The 17,237-nt window shown below is 45.8% G+C and overlaps 1 protein-coding gene and 1 long non-coding RNA gene across 2 annotated transcripts in view; one reads left to right on the top strand and one right to left on the bottom strand.

Annotated features, from left to right (window-relative positions):
* Positions 1-4,584: 4,584 nt before the first annotated feature.
* On the top strand, positions 4,585-13,482 carry LOC126943083 (uncharacterized). Its single transcript, XR_007721697.1, has 3 exons — positions 4,585-5,266; positions 5,604-5,737; positions 13,321-13,482. It is a non-coding gene; the product is annotated as an uncharacterized LOC126943083 (long non-coding RNA).
* PPP2R1A (protein phosphatase 2 scaffold subunit Aalpha) overlaps positions 9,652-17,237 on the bottom strand; it is a 526,337-nt gene continuing 518,751 nt past the window's right edge. Inside the window, exons 11-16 of the mRNA XM_050771342.1 lie at positions 16,219-16,392; positions 15,837-15,897; positions 14,956-15,110; positions 13,476-13,618; positions 10,273-10,364; positions 9,652-10,104 (exon numbers count right to left, since the gene is read on the bottom strand). Of these exons, the coding sequence (XP_050627299.1) occupies positions 10,088-10,104; positions 10,273-10,364; positions 13,476-13,618; positions 14,956-15,110; positions 15,837-15,897; positions 16,219-16,392 (642 nt within the window). The 3' untranslated portion in view covers positions 9,652-10,087. The remainder of the gene's footprint in view (positions 10,105-10,272; positions 10,365-13,475; positions 13,619-14,955; positions 15,111-15,836; positions 15,898-16,218; positions 16,393-17,237) is intronic.

The following is a 17,237-nucleotide window of genomic DNA, read 5'->3' as shown; positions in this document are numbered from 1 at the left end:
CTAATCTTCCCCCTTAGAACTGCTCTTGCTGCATTCCATAAGATTTAGTATGTTGTGTTTCTACTGGTTTGTTTCAAGATATTTTAAAATCTCTCTTGTGATTTCTTTTTTGACCCATTGTTTGTTCGGGAGCATGTGGTTTAATTTTCCCCATATCCCTCCATCTTAAAATTCCTCATTATTGATTTCTAATTTTGTCCCATTGTAGTAGGAATACTTGATATAACTTCAATTAAATTTGATAAGATTTGCTTTGTCTTATCTATACAATCTGTCCTGGCGAATATTCCATATGCGCTTGAGAAGAATGATACTCTGGTACTATATCATGGAATGTTCTGTGTATGTCTATCAGGGTACATTTGGTCTAAAGAACAGTGTGCATCCAACAATTCCTTACTGATTTTCTGTCTGAATGATCTGTCCACTGTGGAAAGTGAGATATTTAAGTTCTCTACTAGTATTGCATTGCAGTCTGTCTCTCCCTTCAGATTTATTAATAATTGCTTTATCTATTAAGGTTCTCTGATGGTAGGCCTATCTACAATTCTTATATCCTCTTGATGAATTCACCTCTTTATCATTGTATAATGACAATTTTTGTACTGTTACAGTTTTTCCTTAATGTTTATTCAACCTCTACTCTGTTTTGGTTTCTATTTGCATAGAATATCTTTTTCTAGTTCTTCACTTTGTGTTCTTAATGGTGAAGTTAGTCTCTTCTCACAGCATATACCTGGGTCTTTTGAAAAATTATTATGACATTCTGTGTCCTTAGATAAAATAACTTAATCCATTTACATTCAAGGCAATTATTTATTTATTTTTAATTTTTTTTTTTAGATGGAGTTTTGCTCTTGTTGCGCAGGCTGGAATGCAATGGTGCAATTTCGGCTCACAGCAACCTCCGCCTCCTGGGTTCAAGCGATTCTTCTGCCTCAGCCTCCCAAGTATCTGGGATTACAAGTGCCCGCCACCACACCCAGCTAATTTTTTGTATTTTTAGTAGAGACAGGGTTTCACCATGTTGGCCAGGCTCGTCTTGAACTCCTGACCTCAGGTGATCCACCCGCCTCAGCCTCCCAAAGTGCCAGAACTACAGGCTTGGGCCACCACACCCGGCCTCATTCAAGGTAATTATTGATAGTTAAGAACTTACTCTTTTCATGTTATTATTTCCTCATTGTTTTGTAGATTTTGTTTCTTCCTACTCACTTGCTGTCTTTGCTATTAGATGCATTTATGAACTGGTATGTTTATATTTCTTACTTTTTATCTTTTGAATACTTACTATAGGTTTTTTTGCTTCATGATTAGCATCTTACATATAACACATTTTACTTATAAAAGGCTATTTTAACCTGATAAAAAGTTAACTTCTATCACATAGAAAACACTACACTTTTATTCTTCCACTCACATTTTATATTTTTGATATTAGACTTATATCTCTTTTATATTGTATGTCCCTAAACAAGTTAATATACCTATGAAGTTTTGCCTTTCAGACTTTATACTCAATATATGTGATTATCATAATTCCATTAGTGTGAGAGTATCCTGAAATTTGATTCTGCATTTACTTTTATCAGAGTTCTATCCTTTTACATGTTTCCATGTTACTACTTAATGTTCTTTTATTTAAAAAACTCCGTTTATCATTTTCATAAGACAGGCCTAGAAGTGATAAACTCGCTTACATTTTGTTTGTATGGGAAAGTCCTTATACTGTCCTTCGTTTCTAAAGGACAGCTTGCTAGGTAAATTATTCCTAGCTGCCAGGTTTTTTTCTTCTGTGATTTAATAATATCATCCTACTGTCCTTCTGGACCATAGAGTTTTTACTGAGAAGACTGTTGATAGCTTTATAGAGTTCCATTGCAAATGATGAGTCTTCTTTTGTGCTCTTAAAACTCTGTCTTTGGGCCGGGTGTGGTGGTTTATGCCTGTAATCCCAGCACTTTGGGAGGCCAAGGCAGATCACTTGAGGCCAGGAGTTTGAGACCAGCCTGGTCAACATGGTGAAACCCTATTTCTACTAAAAAAAATACAAAAATTAGCCACGTGCAGTGGTGCACACCTGTAGTCCCAGCTGCTTGGGAGACTCAGGCACAAAAATAGCTTGAACCTGGGAGGCGAAGGTTGCAATGAGCCAAGATGGCGCCACTGCACTCCAGTCTGGGTAACAGAGCAAGACTCTGGCTCAAAACAACGAAAACCAAAAACCCTCTTCTTTTGTCTTTGACTTCTGTTTATTATAACATGTCTTGCTGAAGTTTTATTTGAATTAAAACTAATTGGAGACCTTTAAGCTTCCTACACCTAGACATTTATATCTTTTCCCAGATAGAGACATTTTTGGCTACTATCTTTAAATAAGCTTTCTATAGCCTTCTTTCTCCTTTCCTTCTTGAAATCCTGTAATGCGAACTTGGCTCTTTTGGTGCTATCCCATACATCCTGATGACTTTTTTTTTAATATTCTTTTTTCTTTCTTCTCCTGTGAGCATGTATTTTCATACAACCTATAGTTGGGAAAAGGGCTTGTGGGAAAAGAGCTTGTGGGGTGCCTGCATAAACTGGCCATAAAAATATGGGACAATAAGTTGTGGAAAGCCACGAGAGGCCTCTGAGGAGGAAAGCCTTCTAATTGCCATCATGTTCCCATGCTCAGAGTGAGACCTGCTCTCTTATATGTAAACAGTGTTCAAGGCGAAAGACACTCCTTTGAAACACTGGAATGTGAACAGATGTGCAGGCTCCCGGTTAAGCCCACTCCCACTAGCTACTCTCCAATAAGTTAAAGATACGCTGTTTGAGCACAAAGAAGATTCATTTAAACTGCTATTGCTACAGATTATGCCTATGACATACTGCCTCCCTTTCACTGTTTCGCCCGGAACATCTGCTTCTTAGATCTAAGTGATTGTACTCAATAAATAGTGTGGAGACCACAGCTTGGGGCATTTTGCAACCTCCAATTTGTAACTGGACCCCTGGCTCCCACCTTTAACCTGTCTCTTCTCAATCCTTTGTCGCCACTGGACTTCGGATACCCTACAGGTAGTGTTAAGACTGTGGGCGGCAAGCCACCCAGGTGCCGAGGCAAGAGATCAAGGGCACGAGCTGTTCCAGTATAATAAAATATATAAAATAAGAATAGTTATACTAGATATAGATAATAGATGTGATTATATATGAATATCATTAATCATTAGTTTGTAGCAATTACTCTTTATTTCAATCTTATAATAATCCTTGCTCTACACTTATAACCTAGGAACAACCAGGCCAGAGATAGGAGCTGAGGGGACATAGTGAGAAGTGACTGGAAGACAAGTGTGAGCCTTCTGTTATGCCCAGACAGGGCCACTAGAGGGCTTCCTGGTCTAGCAGTAATGCCAGCGTCTGGGAAGATGCCTGTTGCCAAGCGAACCGTGGTCTAGCGGTAGCGTCAGTGTCAAGGAAAAACACCCGCTACTTAGCAGACAGGGAAAGGGAGTCTCCCTTTCCCCAGAGGAGTTCAGAGAAGACTCTATTCCTCCACTTCTTGTGGAGGGCCTGACTGATGTCAGGCCCTCCGCAGTTATCCGGAGGCCTAATCGTCTCCCTGTGATGCTGTGCTTCAGTGGTCACGCTCCTAGTCCGCCTTCATGCTCCATCCTGTACACCTGGCTCTGCCTTTTAGATAATAGTAGCAAATTAGTGAAAGTACTAAAAGTCTCTGATATGCAGAAATAATGGCGTAAGCGGTCTCTCTCTCTCCCTTCTCTCTGCCTCAGCTGCCGGGCAGGGAAGGGCCCCCTGTTCAGTGGACACGTGACCCACATGACCTTACCTGTCATTGGAGGTGGCTCACACTCCTTACCCTGCCCCTTTGTCTTGTATCCAATAAATATCAGCGCAGCCTGGCATTCGGGGCCACTACTGGTCTCCGCATCTTGGTGGTAGTGGTCCCCCGGGCCCAGCTGTCTTTTCTTTCATCTGTCTTGTGTTTCTATTCCTACAATCTCTCGTCTCCACACACGGGGAGAAAAACCCACCGACCTTGTGGGACTGGACCCTACAGAGACTGGTCCCCAACACCTATCTTCAAGTTCACAAATTCTTTCTTCTCCTTGTTCAGTACTGTTGTTACCCCTCTCTATTGCTTTTCTCATTTCACACACTGGCTTTTTCAGCTCCACAATTTCTGATTTTGATTAAGTCAGAGTATACACAGATATCTAAGAGATGAGGCAGTACAGCTGATGTTTGGGCTACATACAGAATAGCAGGGGAGTTATTAGTGTACATAAAGTATGATGAGAGAATGAAGGTGGAAAGTAAGGAGGCCCAGGAAACATCAAGTGGGGTTAGGACAGGTGGTAGTGAACCCATGCCCAAAGAATTAAATAAACCAGTAACTAACAAAAATTATTAATTTACAGAACAGCAGGTAAGAAATAACTTTCTGAAATGCTCAAACGCCCTCTACAAAACTGGTCAAAATTGGTTGAAACCAATATGGCCAAATGGAGTTGGCACAGACCAAGCGTGCTGATGTCACAGCCTCAATTTCCACACCATGTTTCGTCACAGCCTCAATTTCCACACCATGTTTCAAACTAACTCCCCCTAAATTTGCACATGACGCATGAGGAGACATGAAGAGAACCGTGCATGCCAGAAGACTTTCCAGACCTCTCCTTTCCTTCTACCCTCATCTGAGAACCCCAGAATCCACCTCCTAAACGTTTTATAATTAAATTACTGCCTTAAAGCCAGCACAGGGAGACAGACTTGAGCTCGACTCATCTTGTGAGTCAACTTACAATAAAAAGTTTTTCTTTCTCAAAAACCTGGTGTCAAAATATTGGCTTCCAGTGCCTCAGGGAGACAGCTCCTTTTGCTTGATAACAGCAGTATCAATTAGACCAGATGGTATAACAGGGGCTACAGGTTCATCTTCTCTTAGTGCCTTTCCCCACCCTTAAGAATCCTTTGGGACTGTTCTATTGCTGTGTGATGCGGGCACAGAACTCAAGAGTGAACACGCAGAGAATTCTCAATGCCAGGCTTCCCAAGGCCACAGTGAGCTTCAGATAAGGGAGAACTATTCCTTTGTTCTGAAAAGACTCCGTGACTCAGGGCTGAGCTCTATCTAAATGACATGCAGCATTTATTTCATTTTCTACTTACTATGTAGTCTGGGGTTCCTCCTGTTTTCCACCTAGAGATCAATTCATTTTTATCAGTATTTGGGAAAATCAGCAACATAAATCAGGTAAGGGGACCCTATACCCAGCTTCCAGTATCCTGCCCTTTGCCTGTTGCTCTTCCCACATTACTCAATCAATTACATTAGCACAGAAACATACTGATAAGCAGACTCTCAGGAGGTAACAGCACATGAGCCTTTGAGAGCAGTCTGGGCATGACAGGTATCAGAATGAGGGCTAGGGCTGGGGCTTTTGTCCAAAGTTCATAATCTGTGTGTGGTGGCTAGCTCCCGGGAAAACCCCAAGGTTATTTCTGTGGCCATAGAGATTATTAAGAGGGCAGGATCCCTGCAGAATGGTGTCTCCCGGACACTTGTTTATCATTTTCCTTTTCATGTGAAGGTCTCTGGACCAGGCCTCCGTGATAGGGCTGATCTGGAGACCAATGTGGATGTTGTGAAAGCCTCTGATCACATAGGAGAGTAAGCTCCAGCCTCAGGAAGGAGGATCCTATCTAAAGCTCCACGCTCCTGGAGGTAAGATTCTGTACCCTTCCTCAGTACACGACCACAGGCTGAATAATCAATTGAGAATCGCAAATCTTTTAGTTTCCCAAAGAAGAAAAGAAAAAAAGTATTTTTACCCATGTTTAAGAGTAACAGTAGCTACTCAGGAGGCTGAGACAGGAGAATCACTTCAACCCAGGAGGCAGAGGTTGCAGTGAGCCAAGATCGCACCACTGCACTCCAGCCTAGGCAATACAGTGAGACTCCATCTCAAGAAATGAACAAAAAATAAAATAAAGCTTAGTATCTGTATAAAATATATGAAAAAAGAGGAGTAACAGCAAAGAATACAGCCCTGAATTAACTCAACATAGAAAGCCAGAGTATTCATGAGTAATAATCATCTGCCATTTGCCTAGAGAAAGAGTGAGATTGGAATTCTAGGCCCCTCATTCTTATTTTCAGCATCAGGGAAGGTCCATTCTCTACTGCTCTGGAGTATGCACAGGGTAGAGGAACAGCAGAGCAGCGGCTAAGGCTAAGCCCAAGCTAAGCGGTGGGTGGGAAGCAGATTCCCGCTCCTCAGCTTTTTTTCAGGAAAGGCATGTGCTTGGGGACGGAGCGCAGTGATTCCCCAGGAAGACTTAGGGTCTCAGGTTTTCCTTCATTCCTCCAGTCTGGGAAGGACCCAATTAGCCAACCCAAACTTCCAGTTTCGTTTTGTGACATGTGAAGCTACCAGTCTCTTACCCTTCCTGGAGGCTGACTGGGAAAAATCCAGCCCTATGAAGCCTGTAACCCCACATCACCTTGCAGCTCTGTATGGTAAGGCCTGCTGGAGTCAGGACCTGGCACTGAATCTTCATTGGATTTTCTCTTTTTTACAAGTTCCTGATTTTTTTTTCAGATGGAGTCTCGTTCTGTCGCCCAGGCTCGAGTACAGTGGCGTGATCTTGGCTCACTGCAACCCCTGTTTCCCAGATTCAAGCAATCTTCCTGCCTTAGCCTCCTGAGTAGCTGGGATTACAGGCGCCCTCCAGCATGCCCAGTTAATTTTTTCATATTTTTAGTAGAGACGAGGTTTCACCACATTGGTCAGGCTGGTCTCAAACTCCTGACCTCAGGTGATCCACCCACCTCGGCTTCCCAAAGTGTTGGGATTACAGGCATGAGCCACCGCTTCCGCCCTATTTTTTTTTTTATTTATGCCTGATGCCACCGGCTTAGGTAGATGAACCTGGTGTCCTCCTTCCCTCCAGTCCTGATGGCCATATGCAGGATCTTGTCCATTCCCTGCAGTTCGCTTCTAGGGTCTGAGGCACCACCTCGTGATCCTCACCTGCCCAGGGTAGCCATGGTTAATTTTCCTCCAGTGACAACCACAGCTCAAGCACCACAGGCAGATTCTGCACCTTGAGTCAAGGGCACAGTGACTCTAGAGCTCTCCTCGTGCCCCTATGCGTTAGCCAAAGAAACCAAATGACTCAGCAACCTCATCCGCATCCAGATGTCTGGGTCAAAGCAGTGGAAGGAAGGGGTCAGTGAAGAGATTGTTGGCGAAAACAGCCAAAGTGGTGCAGTCATCACAAAAGGAGACAAAATTTGTGTGTGGGCTCTGGAGAACAGTGCTGTGGAAGGAACCATTAGAGACAGCCAACGTAACTGCTGGGATTTAGGCCTAGAGAGGGGGAGAAACAGGCCAGTGCTGTGCGTCTTGGCTCCAGGCAGTCTCTCCACCCTGACCCAGCTCCAGCATCAAAGGCTTCGAGGGGCCAACTTCAGCTACTACAGAGAGGGCCAGGTGTATGAAGCAAACAAAGCCTGCAGCCTGGGAGATTAGGAACTGCTCCTACCACCACCACACTCATCACCTGATTGGGTTCTCCCAACTCAAAGTTCACAGAAGTTGAGTTAACCTCAGCCTCCTTTGCCTGAGAGCACTAAGTAAGACACTTGAACGAGTCTCCACTTGTGCTCTGCTTCTAGAGCACGTGACCCAAGACACCAGGCAACTCCTGGTTAACTCAGGACTCTGCTGAAGTTCAACAACTCAGGCTGTCCTTCACCCTTGTCTCTCATACTCACTCCTGTGGTCGCTGAATATCACCTCATTACCCAGCCCATCCAGGGTATCCGTTGCACCTCCACCTCCTGTAATGATCCCATTCCATCAGTCGCCCAATCTTGCAGCCCCAAGACATCCCTGAGCCTTGTCTGCATATGCGTGCCCAATTCTAGACCCCACCTCTGAGCCATAGCGCATCCTCAGCCCTAGATCCAGGCAGCATTAACCTCACTCTCAAGAGAGAAAAACTGGGTTAAAGTGTTTAAGGCACGACTTCTCAAACTTCAGTGTGCAGATGAACCTGGGCATCTTGTTAAAATGAAGGCTCTGAATGAGCAGGTCCAGGCAAGGGGCGAGAGGTTCTACATTTCTAACAAGCTCCTGAGAATGCGTAGGCTGCTGGTCCACTGCACTCTTGTTGCAATGGACCAGCAGCGTTAACCACAGGGAAAGCCAAGATTTAATGTCAGACTTTCATGCTTAGTTACATGTGTGTTCACATTTCTAGAGCAGTGGTTCTCAACTAGGAAAGAGTTTATTGCCCAGGGCAAAAATGGTAATTCCTAAAGATGCTTTTTGGTCTCCTTCAGCCTCATCTCCTAGGGCACAATAAAGTCTAACAGAGTAGGGATGTGGTAATATGAGGGCTAAGCTGGTGAAATCACCTTGTCACTCAAAGCCACATTTCCCTTCCACCACCTGTGCCAAAATGTGCTCAAGCACCACGTCCTCTGCGAAACCCTTCCATGCAGACATCACCAGCCTTACGTCCCTTGCTCCTTTCTCCAGGGTGCTCCAGGCCCCTCCCTGCATCAGTTAGAATTCGGGTCACCTTCAAGTGATGAAACCCCAAATGAACAGGCACTTAACCAGTTGAATTCTCCCAGGTGACAATACTGGCATGGCTCTTCACAGCCTCAGGGAGCCAGGCTCCTTCCATCTTGTCCTGTCTTCCTTGACCTTCACTCCTAAGATCATTTTCTGGCCCAAGGTGGCAGCTTCTACTCTAGCCATCTGGTCCACATTCCAGAGTGCAGGAGTGCAGGAAGGAGGAAAGGTGGGGGATCATGCCTTCACCCTTAAGAACACTTCCTAGAAGCTGCACATACCACTTTTGTTCAACATCTTTTTGACTAGAATTTGGTCACAGTACCACACCTAATCTCAAGAGACACTAGGAAAATACCTGGAATGCATATAGTCATGTGCCCAGCTAAAAATCAGAGCTTCTATATTAGGAAGGGGAGAATAGATACTGAGAGACAACTGGTCTATCTTGCCATAGTTCTCTCTCTAGTACAATCCTGATAGACCTCCTGGGGACAGGGTCAGAGCCCAAGTCTTCTTCAAGAACACAGGAAATGGCCCACAGGGGGTTCTCTGGCAATGTACAGCTAACTCTGCTTCCCATGTTGTGTACTTCTCATGTTGAAACTGTTACACACTTACCAGGTACTAATTCACTTGGTCCTCGCCACCCACCCTGCAATCTAGGTACTAATGTCACTCTCATTTTACACAATACAAAACTGAGCTCATAAAGACTTAACAAGCTACTCCTAGTCACACGTCTATTAACTGAAGGAGCCAAAATTTGGACCCAGGTAGTCTGGTTCCAAGGCACCTGCTCTTAACCCCCAAAATACTCGGCCAACATCTATGAAACTGAACTGCACTACAGGACAGCAGCCAGAGCACCTCGTGGACCCTCTGCTCCACAGGCCAGCAGCACTCCTGGGGGGATCCCCAGAGAATTCTCTCGGGACATAGGGGTATAATGGGTCCTGTAACAAGATCTTCTCCAGAGAAAAGGGCAGATGTTATGACTCTGGGGTGGTGTCCCCTCCTCCATGCTGATGACTAAGGCCAGAGGACTGACTACTTCTAGACCTTTATTTCTCTGTGAAAAGGGGGAAAATAAAAGGAATAAAATAAAAATGGCACAGTTGACACACAAAAAAAAACCAATGAGGGGAAGGACGGGAGGTGGAGAAGTAAATGGGGGAGGGGTTCCCATTACAGCAGCAGGATCCAGTGACCCGGGATGCTCACATCTCTCCCCGACGTGGGCAGAGTAGCCCCTTCCTCCCAGGGTCGCTGTCCTGTCCAACCCCGTGCTCCCCCAGCCCACTGGGAAGTGGACAGTGAGACATCTTCCCAGGCTGGGGAGAGGAGGAACCGTGCTGGGGGAAGGGGCCTGGGGTCAGACCATGCACAGGGAGTGACAGCCAAAGGCCCCCCAGTGTCTCTCCAAAGAGGGACTTGTGGGGGTTGGAGGTGGACACTAGAGGCCAGTGTTTGCTCCTCTTCCAGCATCAGGCGAGAGACAGAACTAGGAAAACAGGAACAGGCAAGAATCAGAACCACAGCCCTCTCTCTGCCCACAATGCCATGGTACCTCCCCCTCCCAGAAGCTGCGACCTTGTTCTCAAAGGACAGCCTAGCACCTGTCCTCAAAAGTCCACCCTCCTGCTAGGGCTCCCTGCTTTCTAGGTCTTACCAGTCAGAGCCTCCTGGGCAAAGTATTTGACGTCCACATCCTGGTCCTGGGTCAGCTTCTCTAGGATGGGCTTGACTTCACTCTGCAGGGTGCTGGAAAGCGAAAAGGAGACAGGGAAAGGGAGCGTACTGGGGCAACAGGTGGGCACAGGGCTCTTGAGCAAGAGGGTATACACAGACATGGATACACCAAACCCAAGGTGGGAGGAGTCTCAAGAATCCAGGACATACACAGGAATGAGAAATCTCCGCTCAATGCACAGGAAGGTGACCATAGTTAACAATAATATTTTGCATATTTCAAAACAGCTATAAGAGAAGATTTTGAATGTTCTCATTACAAAGAAACGGTAAACATTTAAGGTGATAGATATGCTAATTATCCTAATTTGATCATTACACATTTGCACACATTATCAAAACACTACTATACCCCCATAAATATGCATAATTATGTGTATATTAAAAGTAAAATCAGGCCTGGCATGGTGGCTCACATCTGTAATCCCAGCACTTTGGGAGCCCAAGGTGGGTGGATCATCTGAGGTCGGGAGTTTGAGACCAGCCTGGCCAACATGGAAAAACCCTGTCTCTACTAAAAATACAAAATTAGTAGGGTGTGGTGGTGCACGCCTGTGATCCTAGCTACTTGGGAGACTGAGGCAGGAGAATCGCTGGAACCTGGGAGGTGGAGGTTGTGGTGAGCCAAGATTGCGTCATTGCATTCCAACCTGGGCAACAAGAGTGAAACTCCGTCTCAAAAAAAAAAAAAAAAAAAAAGTAAAATCAAGGCCAGGCGCGGTGGCTCATGCCTGCAATCCTAGCACTTTGGGAGGCCAAGGTGGGCAGACCACTTGAGGCCAGGAGTTCAAGACCAGCCTAGACAACATGGCAAAACCCCCGTCTCTACTGAAAGTACAAAAATTAGCCAAGCATGGTGGTGCACACCTGTAATCCCAGCAACTTAAGAGGCTGAAACACAAAAACTGCCTGAACCCAGGAGGCAGACGTTGCAGTGAGCCGAGATTGCACCACTGCACTCCAGCCTGGGCGACAGAGCGAGATTCTGTCTCAAAGGAAAACCAAACAAACTGCAAAAAAACCAACCAACCAACCAACCAATTACTTTAAAAGTCAGAATTATGACAAACAACAACAGACTTCTCTGGGGCCCCAAACACGGAGATCAGAGCAGGCTGGGAAAGTAGAACAGAATCACAGAACTCCCAAGTCTCTGAGGCCCAACAAATGGGTATCTTTCATTGATTTCACACATATTCACTGAGGCCTACAATGTATATGGAATGAATAGGGAGCTAAATCACTCTTGTTTCTTGCCATGAGGCATCCGGGCCAGGAGCAAGACAGAGACCAAACTGCTACGTAAGAAGTGAGTGGTAAGTGGTCCCAAGGGAAAGTTCCCGGTCTCCAGGAGCCCAGAGGAGGCAACCACTCTCATCTATGGGGCCCAGGGAACTCCGCCTGCACCGAGTCAATTGTTTTGGGAAATGGAGGAGGACTTCGGAGAGAAACTAAAGCTGAGGTTGTGTCCTGGAACAGATTCAGACAGAAATCAAAAGTGCAGGCTTTGTGGGTCCCCCCCTTTCACTTGACAGCTCCCTGTTCTCCCCAAATAACCACTATTCTTACTTCCATCATCTCGATTCTTTCATTCTGCCTGTTTCTGAACTTGACATAAATGGTGTGTTTTCTTGAGTTTGGCTCCTCACTCAACATGGTATCTGTGAGAGCCACCTGTGTTGCCGCCTACAGCAGGCATTTGATTTTTCACTGCTGAATAGTTTTCCACTGTATGAATGAACTAAAATTTATCTGCTCTACTGTGGGCAGACATGGAGGTTTTTTCTGTTTTTATGGCTACTATGAATAAAGCTACCATGAACATTCTTCGGACAGAAACAGCACTCATTTCTCCTGGATAGAGACCCAGGAGTGGAAGGGCTGTTTCACAGGGTGTTTGTATAACAAGCTTCACCAAATTCCACTCCAGTTCCACTCCCGTTTTCAGAGTGATCAAACCCTAAATACACAGCCTCACGTGCAATGGATGAGAGTTCCAGCTCTATGTCTTCAACATTTGCACCATTGAGTCTTCTTTAATATTGGCTGTTCTGGGAGGTGTGTAGTGATATGTCACTGAGCTTTAATTTGCACTTTCCTGAAGGCTGATGATGCTGAACACCTTGTCATATGCTTACAAGCTATGTGGAGATCCTTTTTCAAGAGCCGATTCAAGTCTTTTTTCCCATCTCTTTCTTGCCCTGCCTGATTTGTAGACAGGTATTGTGGATGAGTCCTTTCTCAGAAACATACATTGCAGACATCTTCCTCCAGTCAAGGGCTTGCATTTTACTCTCAAAATGCTGTCTTTTGAGAAATAGTGCTACATTTTACAGAAGGTCAACTTACCCATCAATTCCTCTGGTTTGCTGTGCCTACGCTAACTCATGAAGATATTTTCCTACATTTTCTTCTAGATGTTTTATTTTTTAAATCTTTCTGGTTCTGGTCTGTCATCTCAAATTAATTTGTTTATGCATTGAGGCGAGGCTTCTTTTTTTTTTTTTTTTTTTTTTTTTGAGACAGAGTCTGGCTCTGTCACCCAGGCTGGAGTGCAGTGGCATGATCTCAGTTCACTGCAACCTCCGCCTCCTGGATTCAAGTGGTTCTCTTGCCTTCAGGCTCCCAAACAGCTAGGATTACAGGTGTGTGCTACCACACCGGCTAATTTTTTGTATTTTTAGTAAAGACAGGGTTTCGCAATGTTGACCACAAATGATCTGCCCACCTTGGTCAGGTCTGCTTTAATTTCTCACAGTAGTGTTTTACAGTTTACACTAGAGGTGTTACACATCTTTCACTGAATTTATTCCTGGCTATTTAATATTTTTGGTGCAATTATAAATTATACAAATACTTACATATAAAACATTAGGTGATTTCATTTTCTAATGACTTGTTGCTAGTATGTAAGACTGCCATCCCATCACCCCCCTTTCTATTTCATTCTGTGACGTTCATTTTACAGTTGAGAAAACAGACCTTGAGAAGGGAAAGGAGCCAAGGTCACACAGCAAGCAAGGAGTGGTGCCGGGCCTCTGACCCTGGGCTCTACCCTCAAAGGTCAAAGATGAAGGTGCCCACAAGCCCTTGCCAGTGTGTGTGGGAGTATCCAGACCTCACCTGTTGTCCAGGATGGGCCCTATCTTCTGCAGAGACTTGGCCACATTGAAGCGGACATTGGCCACCGGGTCCCCAGCCATACGCAGAACCGTGGGCAGCATGTGCTTGGTGGTGATGTCTTGCCCACAGACCTCAGACAGCACCTGGGGGCCAGTGAGTAGCAGGGGTGAGTGCAAAGCTTCTGGCTAACTCTCATCTCCCACTGCCTCTGACCAGGCCACTCTGGTGATTATCAGGCCCTACAGAGGCTGAGCAACACAGGGACTCAGTTCAGTGTTACAGGAGTGGATCTCCCAACTCCACTAACACCATCCTAATACCACGTCTCCATTCTGTGATGTCCCAGTTTCTCTGTCCTCAGGCTTCCTTTAATTACTCTGGAGATGGACCTTAATTACCAAGCCCTATGATTCATACTGGTAATCACAGCCTGGTGAGTATAAAGATTAATCAGGTTATACATGCACAGGGCTTAGAACAGTTAGGCTACAGATAGGAAGTGCTCCTGTCTATTTGCTTTTCCTACGATTATAATTATCTCATGTACTGATTTATGTGTAAACCATACAAAGAGCTAGAAATGAAAGAATGGGGTTTAAAAATAAACACAACTAAGTGTTCTGATCATTTCTTCCCACGCCACACTCTGGAGGTCACTGCTGTAAGGATCCTAGGGTAATCATCATTTGTAAAGGACCCCTCCTTACAAAGACCGAAGCATCAAGGGGTAACTATCCAAGGTAGTTATGTAACTATCCAAGGTCCATAGCTAAAGTATGGCCCTGCCAGAATTTAAAACTAGGTCTGACCTAGAGCCTGTACACTCACCCACCAGAGAGAGAGACACACATAACTAGGTCTGACCTAGAGCCTGTACACTCACCCACCACAGAGAGAGACACACATAACTAGGTCTGACCTAGAGCCTGTACACTCACCCACCACAGAGAGAGACACACATAACTAGGTCTGACCTAGAGCCTGTACACTCACCCACCACAGAGAGAGACACACATAACTAGGTCTGACCTAGAGCCTGTACACTCACCCACCAGAGAGAGAGACACACATAACTAGGTCTGACCTAGAGCCTGTACACTCACCCACCACAGAGAGAGACACACATAACTAGGTCTGACCTAGAGCCTGTACACTCACCCACCACAGAGAGAGACACACACTCTTCAGGGAAGGGGAGGGGTGCTCACAAAGCTTGAGATCACTGCTCCAACAGGTCAAGTCTCCCAGGCCCTGGGTCCCTCACCATCCAAGTCCCCAGTCCCAGAGGCCCTATGACCCTGACCCTGGGAGCCCCACCCCCTTGCCTGCAGTTCCCCAAGGACTCATCTCTGAATAGAAGATCTCCTCCATGTCTCCATTCCCAAGCCAGGTGTCTCCCTTGGGGAACCCTCTACCATCCTTCCTCTCCCAGGCACTGCAGTTCCCTAGGGATGGGCCAGCAGGCAGGTGGGGGGCTCACATTGATGCAGAAGAGCGTGGTCATGCGGTGCAGGTAGTTAGGGTCTCCGGACATGGCCAAGACCTTGGGAATGATCGTGGCATGGGCCCACTCCTTCCCAAACTTTTCCACTAGCTTCTTCAGGTTGCTGGTGGCTGCTTCGCGGATGGCATATACTGCAGAAGGGTGAGGGTGAGAGAGAGAAGGATTTGGAGGTGAAGAACTGATGTGGGCAAGATGTAGGTCACACTTACCATGGCTTACAAAGCAGCCCCGAGGTGCCAGGCTGCATGTGAGCCAAAGAGAGAAAAAAGAGCTTACTATGTGCTCTATCTAGTAATTGTTTTTTAACACAGTATCTTTCAACTACTCCAAGAGGTAGATTCCACTATTGGCCTCATTTTACAGATGGGCAAACTAAGGCTCCAACAAGTGATTTGCCTAAATTATGTGGCACTTATTACTTCAAACAGGGCTTCACAGAGACAAACATTGCCTTTTATTTTTTACCTCTCTTAGTGTAAACAATGAGCAATTCTCATAATGGCCCCAAGGGACTGGAATAAGAAGTTTTAAAGAATGAGTGTGGGGCTCATTCAGAGACAGCAGGTGACTTGTTTTAGATTTGAATCCTGACCTTGGAGCTGTCAGAACCCCGGTCTGGCTGCTCAGTGGCCCTCTGGCTCTCCACTATACCAGGCAACCCCTGGGTGATCTGTTTCGTCCTCCTCCCACTCAACACTTCTCTAGGACTCTGAAGAGCATGTGAGCTGGTCCGTATGAGCATCCAGTGGCACGGGGAGTGACTCCAGCCTCCTCCACTGCCCGCCACAACCCCAGCCAATCCATCCTTCCTTTCTGGAGCTTCCATCTCCTCTTGCTGCTCCTGTGGAGGTACTCACCATGATCCACAAGCCAGGCCATGCACAAGGAGTTAAGTTTCTCATCAAAGAACTCCACTCCCTACAGGAGAAACCAAGGGTTCCAAGGTAAGGGTTCCAGGGAGAGCAGACAAGGGGAGCTGCTAGCCACACCCCATGGAACCTACACCCACCCCAGAAAGACCGGATACTTCTCAACTTTGTCTGAGGTGCTCTTTCCCTCTTCTTATTGAATCCAATGCATCTTTTAAGGCCCTATTTCCTGGGTCCCTTCCTTTGACTCCCCAGGCATTGTCACAGCCTCCACTAAGCCTACAAGGCACACCATTTCCCTATTACAGCCCTGGACATACTGCACCTCCTCTGAGGCAGCACTGCCTGGCCCCCAGGCCTCATCACTCACCAGCTGTCCAGCCAGCAGGGGCATGTACTCAATGATGGCCAGCCGCACCCGCCACTTGGCGTCCTCAGCCAGCTCCACAATGGCAGGGAGCAGGGACTGGGACAGCTGCCGGATGCCAATCACCTCATTCACACAGTCCAGGTTGGAGATGATGTTCAGCCGTACCTCAGGGCACTGAGGAGAGGAAAGAAGGATTCTGAGAGAATGCAATGTCCATAGAATCCCAGGATGAAAAAAGCTCAGCTGCATCAACTTTGTATAATGGACATCTCCCAACGCCCTACTCCTGCCCAAACCTAGCTCCCAGTCCCAGGGGCACATTAAAGGCACACAAAAAGCAGGCAGCATGGACTGCTAAGTTAAGCAGATTCTTAAACCTTACAATAGTATCACAAGAAATGTTTAACCATTTTGAAAGGACTTTTAAGAATCACAGTAGGAAAAGACAGCCCCCTGGAAAAAATAGGCAGACATGATTCTTCTAATCCTAGCTCTGCTGCTTGCTAACATGGGTTCCTTTCTGGACATCAATCCACAACATGGGAGAGGGGAAGGAAGAAAACTATTTCCTTATTAAAGCTACTCTAGTCTAAAAAAAATAAATAAACAAAGGAGCACTGAAATGAATCAATAAACCAAGTGAACAAGCCTGGCAGGCCTGGGCTGTTGAAACCCTGCACATTCCAAAGATAGGACTGGCCCTTGCCCGGCTCCAGCCCTTGGTGTGTGAGCCTCAAGGTGCTGAACGCATGAGAAGGGAAGGCTCAGAGACTATATACCTTACCCATTTAAAAAGACTTCTTTTTGGTGCACCAAAAAGGTAGCCTTTTTTATTTAGACAAGCTTATACATTCTGGGGAAGAGTCAAAATGTGAAATATAAATTTTATACATCTAAAATGGAAATCCCAAATATAAGTCAGATTAATTCCTCATACCAAGAAAACCATGCTGGCTCTTCTCTTCTTTTTAAGATAAGCTGCCCTGAGACAGGCTGGCTGCCAGCACATGATTACCATA

Source organism: Macaca thibetana, chromosome 19 (genome assembly GCF_024542745.1).
Source record: "Macaca thibetana thibetana isolate TM-01 chromosome 19, ASM2454274v1, whole genome shotgun sequence".
Lineage (NCBI taxonomy): Eukaryota > Metazoa > Chordata > Mammalia > Primates > Cercopithecidae > Macaca > Macaca thibetana.
The sequence above is the reverse complement of the archived record's forward strand: the minus strand, read 5'-3'. Positions and strand labels throughout refer to the sequence as shown.